The sequence below is a fragment of the Scomber scombrus genome, chromosome 13 (genome assembly GCF_963691925.1).
Source record: "Scomber scombrus chromosome 13, fScoSco1.1, whole genome shotgun sequence".
Classification (NCBI taxonomy): Eukaryota; Metazoa; Chordata; class Actinopteri; order Scombriformes; family Scombridae; genus Scomber; species Scomber scombrus.
This window is the reverse complement of record NC_084982.1, coordinates 908,872-917,745: the sequence shown is the minus strand read 5'-3', so window position 1 is coordinate 917,745 and position 8,874 is coordinate 908,872. Positions and strand designations below refer to the sequence as shown.

The 8,874-nt window shown below is 39.8% G+C and overlaps 1 protein-coding gene across 1 annotated transcript in view; it reads right to left on the bottom strand.

The window, feature by feature from the left end:
- LOC133993134 (transmembrane protein 237A-like) overlaps nt 1-4,064 on the bottom strand; it is a 5,709-nt gene extending 1,645 nt beyond the window's left edge. The window contains exons 1-7 of the mRNA XM_062431998.1: nt 3,995-4,064; nt 2,721-2,849; nt 1,922-2,027; nt 1,423-1,577; nt 682-802; nt 170-361; nt 1-29 (exon numbers count right to left, since the gene is read on the bottom strand). The exon at nt 1-29 is cut by the window's left edge and continues 45 nt beyond it. Coding sequence (XP_062287982.1) covers nt 1-29; nt 170-361; nt 682-802; nt 1,423-1,577; nt 1,922-2,027; nt 2,721-2,849; nt 3,995-4,064 — 802 coding nt within the window. The remainder of the gene's footprint in view (nt 30-169; nt 362-681; nt 803-1,422; nt 1,578-1,921; nt 2,028-2,720; nt 2,850-3,994) is intronic.
- Between the last annotated feature and the right edge of the window lie 4,810 nt (nt 4,065-8,874).

Sequence of the window (8,874 nt, the reverse complement as noted above, 5' to 3'; positions counted from 1 at the left end):
GGGCCATGGAGGCCTTAGCCAGGTTCACTCTGGAAGTGAGATCACATTTTTTGTTGCATTGTTAAACTAAATTACTTGATAGGTACACAGCAACCAACCACACACACGCACGCACGCACGCACGCACACACGCACACACACACACACACACACACACAGATCCACTGACCTGTCGAATGCAGACACCGTGCTGATGGCCAGCAGCAGGTAGAGCAGAGACTGAGCTGGGTAGGCCAGTAGGTGGTACTGCTGCAGCAGGTTGGGTAGCGTGGTCATATGCTCACCCGCCAACACATACACAACAATGGTGTTCCACACTGCATAGCCGGCTAGAAAACCGTGAGAGAACAGACCAATCACCCTGCAGAGGGAGAACAGACAACATGTAACACAGGCAGCAAGTTGCCGTCTGACTCTAAGTTTTGACCATTCAATACCACTCAGATATTAAACGCAGCATTTTGCATCACCTTGAGATGCAGGCAAAAACTTTCAAGATTCTTGGGTAAACCTTAGTTTCAGGTTAAGTTTAGGATAAAAGGGGGTAGAGGACATAGTGGTTATGAGTAAAGTTTGGGTAGGGGAAGTCTGCAAGGAATTAATGTACATCAATGCAATGTCCTTATAATTGATAGAAACAAGTTTGTGTTTGTGTGTGTGTGTGTGTGTGTCTCTGCAGACCTGAAGCCACTGTGGACCCTCAACGCGATGTCTCTGGTGGTCCAGATCTGTCTGTGGTCCATGTAATCATCCATCAGCTCTGAATGTCGGAGCTGCTCAACTCGCTCTCCCTGGAACCGCCCTGCACGCACGTACATACACACGCACGCAAGCACGCACACACGCATGCATGCACACACACACACACACACACACAAAAGATTTGACAGGTCAGCTAAGGTCAGCTACCAGTGACCCACATAGACAGCAGCCCTGCTTCTTATATAATACAGAGGTTACTGCTGCCAACAGAAATGCATTCTGGGATATTGAGGGTATAAAGAGCGACTCTATGATTCAAGGATTTCTTACACTGATAAGATTTGATTTCAATAACTGTAATTTTTGCTAAATTTGAAGACCAAGTAAAGTAAATCAAATCCTTATTGGCTATATAAGGAAGTTGTGTATCACATTATATAGTGATTAAAGCCAAAAACTAACACTTTCTTTAAGAACAAAATACTATATTATATGAAGTGAGAAAAAAGTCTAGTAAACTGTGGAAAAGAATGATAAATAAGTATATTATAATCAAAGGTTTATATCACGTCATAATGTTTCCTCACATTGACTCTTTTATGAAACGTATTCGTACTGTTTTTGTGGTTGTGTGCTGTAATGTTACACAATAACTAATAAACAACTAACTAATAAGCAAATATGAAATATGTTACCAAGTAAAATCTAATTCACACTTACGGTTCCTCTCCACAAAGACCTTGCCAACCGGCTGGCTGTGTCCGTGTGGGGCGGAGAACAGGGAATGCTGGGGGATGGGCGACTGGGCATCTGTGATGATATCATCGTCTTCTGCTCCCAGGTCATTGCTGTAGTGCTCAGTCGCCTTTACCTTCCTGCCATGTGATATAAGACAGAGGATTTTCCAAAACAACATTAATATTTAACCACGCTAGCAGCATGATTTTATGGATTGTAGTGTTGTGAATGAGTCCTGGTGTCACATGACTCCCCCCATGAACAAAATGTTTACTATCTGGTGAAATGTGTCAACATCTGAAGTGCTTCAGTGGGTTAGGGGTTAAGATGCTGACCATTGACCCTGATTGCTTGCTTCAATTTTGATCATTCTTTTTTATATATGTCTCATGTAAGCCTCGCAACTTTTTAAGAAATCAATTGGAATCGGACCTGTAAGCAAATTGCTCAAATGATTAGTCTACTTAATACAGGTACTCACCTCTTCCTTTTCGTCCTTCTGGTCACAGCAACAGTCATATCCTCTCCGTCCATCGTTGGTTCGGCCATGTCACCATTTGGTACATCAGCATTCTCTGCTTCCTGATCTGATAGAACAAAACATGAATACAACAAAGCTTCGTCACTTTAATAAGATCTACAAGTAATTGTAAATGCACTTTCAGAATCAAATCAGTTCCTTACTAATTACTTATTTTTTTAAAGATTGTTTTGGGCATAGACACCTTTATTAATAGTAGTGAGAGAGGAAAACATGGGGGGGGGGTCACTCTGCAGTGCGGTGAGTTAAAGGCATACGACGTCAGTATGCTTTGACAGAAGTGTTGAGCTGAATTTTTTGTACATTTCTCTGCCTGACATTCACACCCACTTCACACAGTGATTAGTCAGGCGTGTGGAAGTGTCTCAAGCTCCTTTTTCATTCTTCATATAACTATTTCTGATGTGGTGGGACAACATGTTGGACATACTAATTCATTTGTTTTACTTATAATGACACTTTAATGGTTTGGAGGTTCATGCTATCCCACATCTCCAACCAATCAGGTAATGCGGTACCAAGATGAAGACCCTGTGTTAGATAGAACAGCCAACTAAGCCAGATGTGTTAGATGGAACTGACAACAAAGCAGGAAGTATCACTATGGGAAACTTTGCGCTGGTTAAGAGGAACTTTGATCCTGCATCAAGTGTTCACCCAAACACCGGTTTATCTCAGTCTCTAGCTTTGGTGTCAAAGAGACTATGAGTGACAGTCAGTACAATACTAGATTTGCTACCGATAGCAGGTGCCTTCTTCTTTTTCTTCTTTTTATGTGGTGCTGGATCCTGCGGCTCTGGAGTCAAAGGGTCTCTGCTTTCAGAAAGACTCCTATTGGTCAGTTCCTCCATCTCCACCTCCAGACCCACTGCAGTGAAATAAAAGCAGAGAACAAAGTGTTGTGCTGAGCTGAAGGTACAGAGCCTGGGTGCTTGTTATTTGCCTTATTTCATGTGTCTTCAGGTGACCCTGAAATCTACCATCATGCCATCATCCCAGTCCACTTGTTTCTGCTCTAAGGAGGGATCCCTTAGGGGAGGATACACCACACCATCCTTTGCCAAAGTCTATTATCAAAGTCAAATCTGTTTGGACTGAAACTAAAGGCAAATGGACTGTACTTATATAGCACATTTCTAGTCTTTTCACTCAAAGTGCTTTTACACTACATGTCACATTCACCCATTGACACACTGAATAACAGAGACTACCACACAGGGTGCCAACCTGCTCATCAGAGGAAGACTAATCATTCACACACCATCGGCACAGCCATTGGGAGTAATTTGGGGTAAAGTATCTTGCCCAGGGACATATCAACATGTGGACCGGAGGAGCCTGGGATCAAACCGCCAATTTTCTGATTAGTAGGCGACTGCTCTACCTCCTGACCCACAGCCACCTAAATCAACGCATTTTTATTTTTATGACAGAACCAGCTCCAGTGTACTGTCACTTCCAAGTTTAGATTTTATTTGTGGTCTGACTACCAAAAAACAAAACAATGTTCATTCATCATCAATTAGAAAGATTTTCGTATTTGAACCTTTATCATGGATACAGGTTCCAAGGATATAGGATGCTGTATTGCTGTACAGATTATAATGCTCCTTGAGGCAAATTAGTGATGTGTGATATTGGGCTATACAAATAAAACTGACTTGGCTTGGATATTGTTATAGTCAGAGCGAGGTGTTGAGTCTGTTGTCTTTTAGCAGTTATCACATTTAATGGATTTTCTTAGAAGCTGAAAATCCCTGTACGTACGTATACTCCACTTTACCTAAAGGATATAAATGACTAAATCATTTCTTCAAATTATGGAACATTCAAACTCCAAGGCATCAAAAAATCACCTGCAAACTGACAGCTGATCCAGCTGTTCCACTGTCTTCAGAAACTGACCTCACTTCAGCTGATACCATAGTGGAAAGGACATCTTATTTCTCCTCATGTCTTACATGAACACACAAGTGAGGGAAACAAGGAGACATTTAAAACAACCCATCTCACCTTCCCCCTGCTCCTCCTCATCGCTGACCTCCTTCTTTGGCTTCTTCTTCTTGTTCTTGACGGTCGGCATGGTGACGTATCTATGTGAGAGGATCAACATTTCAATATGGCTGTCATGTGAATAAAGTCATTTATGGAGATCCGTCAACATGTAAAGCACGTAAGGAATTATTTAGGTCAGTTAATTAACGTTTAAAGAGGATCTTGAGGTGGTCTGGCCGTGATGCCTGTTTGAGATGATTGGATTAACCTGAGCTTTGAGAACAGGTGGTGGAGCAAAGCCTCAGCATAAAGATTTTTAAAATACTTATTTCAAAGGTTAATTGACAAGAATTCTTCATTAGTCAAAAATAGAACTCGTTTCTGTGTTAGCTGTGTATCTGGGTGACAGAGGTAAAGCTACTGTGACACATGTTGATTCACTCACTGTGTGTGCACAGTCAAACTGAATAATGAACAGTTTTGGTTGAAAACAGCAGGTTGTCATTTTTAAAGTCTTGTTCACATATTCTTTAGTTGGATTCATTGGAACCTACAACGTCACATTAACTTCCCTTAGCAAAAAGTACTTTATTCAAGTGTACTACGAGTATACTTATTTTATACTAAAACTGAGGCAGTATACTTGAAGTTGACTTTTTATAAACTATATTTTATATACTTAAGAATAGTATAGTGAAGTATACTCTGCTTATACTGAAAAGTCTAAGACTAAGTACATTAATACTAAGACTTACACTTATACTTTAATACTTAGCTTATACTTGTACTTTAGTAAACTTTTTACTTCTTTCTGCCACAAAGTACTAATACTTAGTATATCTTGATCCAAGTACAGAATAAGGTCAAGTCATTGACTCGTGCTTACATTTCATTTAGCAGAATAAAAACATTAGCTTTGAGGTATTACCCCTGTTATAAACTTATATGTTCAACATCATATAGTATATAACTAGTACAATGGCAGTATATAGAAGAGTGGACTTGTGCTATACTTTAAGTATACTTCAATAAACTAACATGTAGACTAGAAGTATATACGTAGTACACTAGTAGTATATAGATGAGTGTACTTGTTGTATACTTGAAAGTGTACTTTTGTAAACTTAAAATGACCTTATAAAGTATACTTAAAGTATACTTTTATAAACTTAAAAATGTTCCAATTTAGTCCGAAGAGGTATTAAATTAGTATACTTTCTAGTACACTACAAGTACATGGTCCGTAGTATACTTGCTATACTTATACTTCCACTCAAGCACACTTAATAAAATGAACTTCAAGTATACTACTTTTTGCTAAGGGTTATGTTCATGTGCAGACACTTTTATCTCAGGCTTTCCCACACATACACACACACGGAGCAATTTGGGGTTCAGTGTCTTGTGCAAAGACACGTTGACATTTGTACAGGGAGAGCTGGCAATGATGGGTGTTGGTTTGTCAGCTGGTGCAACACTTTGGTCCACATAATGTTGAGATCTGCTGTCATTTTGCTGCAATTATGTCTCTCTCTGTGTAGCCTAGGTAGTTATTCTTACAAATATCTATACTATATCTCAACAACTATTGGATAGCCATGGCTTTTTTTCCCTATTAATGTTTGCATTTATTTGACAGTGGGTGGCATAGAGGTTGAAGGGAAACAGGGAGAGAGAGGGGAATGACCCGCAGCAAAGGTCCCTTACCAGAATTGAACCAGGGACACTGCCTTTATGTGGCATGCGCCTTAACCACTCAGCTACCCAAGGCGCTACACTATGGCTTTTTTTTTTTAACAGAAATGTCTGGTCCCCAGAGGATGAAGGCTATTGATTTCATTCATTCCTTGGTTTTTCCTGTTTGTCATTGTGGTTTTGACTCAAATGTCTCAACAATTTTTAGATGAGTTGCCCTGAAAATGGTTCAGACATTCACATCCCCTTCAGGATGAATTATAATAACTTTGATCCTGATACTTTTCATTTAGTGCCACCATCAGATCAAAGTTTTCTATTTGTCAAATACTTTGGTTTATCACCAAATATCTGCACAACTACTGACATTCCCATCAGCCTCAGTGGTACTCTGTGTATAGTACTATTTAACAAATATTAACATGCTAAATTAAGATGGTGAATTATATCTCCTAACCATCAGTGTGTTAGCCATGGTCATGGTAAACATTTTAGCATTCTCCAGCTGCTAGCATGACTGAAGACTGTTGGTCTGGTTTAAATCCAAAACCCGGTAATATGCAGACACCTCTGGGTATGTCTGTTAGAGAACACCTTACTCTCCACAAAATGCCACAGAACAATAACAAAAATAAGAGTAGATAAGGTATGGATGACGATCCCGCCCCTGCTTAAAACCATAACAGACACTGCTACATCAGCGGGGACTACCACTTTAAGATGTGTTGGCCCCTGAACAAGAGACTGAACAAGCACCAGCAGCAGCTTCTCTGAGCTTCAACTGGAGAGAGGCCAAAAGCTGAATGAAGATACTAGAGGCCATCTTTAAACAGACAACACAGTACCATCTCCACACATGGTTACAGGATGACAACTCCATCTACTCAAGAAGACAGTGAGATGCAGTTGAAAGCTCCAGAAAAAGCGTAAGTAAACCATGAGTTACACTTTTTTCTTTTCTTTTTTTTGTCAAAGAATGTAAAACTTTTTGGGGCGTGGTCCACCTAAATTAAACATATTTGAGGTTTAAGTTCTGTACTGTGACACACTAAATGTTCGTATTCATCTTACTTCTCATAGTATTAGTAGTCTGTTAAAGCTGGGGAAGAAGTTTCATTTCTAGCAGCTTTACACTGTTAAACCACTTAACCCTTACATACTGTTCATATTCCGACTTATTCTGTACACCAATTCACACCTCAATCAATGTACCAATGTAAAATTGTATATTTGCTCCAAAAGGAATAAAACAAAATACTAAAGGATCTAATTAATCCAAGAGGAAATAGCTCTAAACCAAGCAATGCTTCAGCATGTTTTAAAGACATGTATCTCAGTGAATTAGTATCTGTGCTCACCTGCGTCGGCTGAGTCTTTCTGCGGATGTGAAGAGCAGATACTACATACAGCAGACAATCACAGCCTCCCCCTCTGTCTCTGATCCTATCAAGTGGAGGGAAAGTGTCTTAGGGTGACCAGTAGTATACAAACGTACCCTCCTCCCCTCTGTTTCTTCAATCAATCTCAAAAAGGTGGATGACTGGAGATGAGGTGAAGCAGAAAGATGTGGTTGGAGAAGGAGGCTCATTTGCAGATTTGAGACTTGTCCCGGTGTTTAGAGTGGCAGGTGCATCCTGTGCTGAGCCGTGACAGCCTCTGAGAGCTTTGTGGTAGGTTGATCAGCTGTGATGTCACCAGCTGGCGGGGCTCCAAAGTAGCCATGGATGCTAGTAATCCTCTGGCCTGCTTTCATGCCAGTCATTTGTTCAGTCTTTACTCTGCAGTTCAGTCATCAAGAAAGAGGTCAGACTCTCCCATCCCCTACACCTATGTGTTATGGCTAAAAATATGGGGAAAATTCTTCTCACATTTATTAACTACAATTGTAATAACAATGCATATGAATAAGCCTACATAATGATATCTGCTGATTACTTTGTCACATTAGTGTGTGATACCATGTGTGTGAAATGTGACACTGGCTTCTGCCTGAGGGTTAGGACTGCACGTAACATGACTTTGAACTTGGTGATTGGATGTACTGTGGGGGTTGCAATTAACTACTACCCCAAACCTTTAATGCCCAAAATGTTGCTATTTTTAAGAACCAGATGTTGTTTCTTTTTAAACCCTAGTGCATCTTTTGTACTGATGACTCAAATGTAAGAGATACCATCCCTAGATGTGCTCTAACGACTTTTACTTCCTGAAGAAGCTCCTCCTATTTTACACCTCAAACACTTGGTCAGTGCAAATCTAGAAAACAGCAGATAGGCAGGATTGTTGCTTCCGTTTCAGGTTAAAGGTAAAACCTTCACACCACAGTAAGCACGTCAACACACTGGATCCTATTAGACCAGTACAGACAGACAGACAGACACACACACACACACGCACATGCACACACACACACATTGTACATATGCAAAATAGAGTGTGCTAACAGTATAATTATATAATAAGAGTATAATAATTATTGTTGTACATTTAAAAATAATAATTCAGTGATGAATTAATTTGACAATGAATGATACAGATGTAAATTACTGTTAAATGTCACTAATTCATTACTTTGAGTAAATGCATCATAAGTTGTTGAATTTTTAAAGGGCAAGACCTTTACATGTGACCCATACACACTTTTATATTTCCCTCTCACCCACACACACTTTAACTTAGTACTCACCTTTCAGGTTTTTGTCATTTCAAGACAGTATAGCACTGTAGCATTATAGCACTATGCTGGATAATTATATGCTATACTTATCCAGCATACCCATATGGTGTTAAGTTTTTGTTACATTGACAGGCACCCACTGCTGTTTGTGTAGATGACAGTAAATCTGAATGAGGCAGGCACAAGATCCTAATCCTCCTGTTAAATCTGTTGAGCTACATCTGCCCTGCAAAGCAAAGGATTAACCTGACAAAGAGAGAAAGAGGTGTGTGTGTGTGTGTGTGTGTGTGTGTGTAACCTTTAGAAGAGAAGAAGGCATATAGACTGACATGATTTTATCTCAATCTTTTATTAGCACAGATAAATACACATTCACCCTCATCTCCTAAAAAACAAAGTGGTTTCCAACCTCTTTTGGACTGTACAGAAACAGGTTTTGCTGGGGCCTCTCTGGGGTTATCTGTGAGTTGTTAGTATTTCCAACAGAGGGATTTTCCTCTCTAAATGTCCCGTATGGTTTTATATG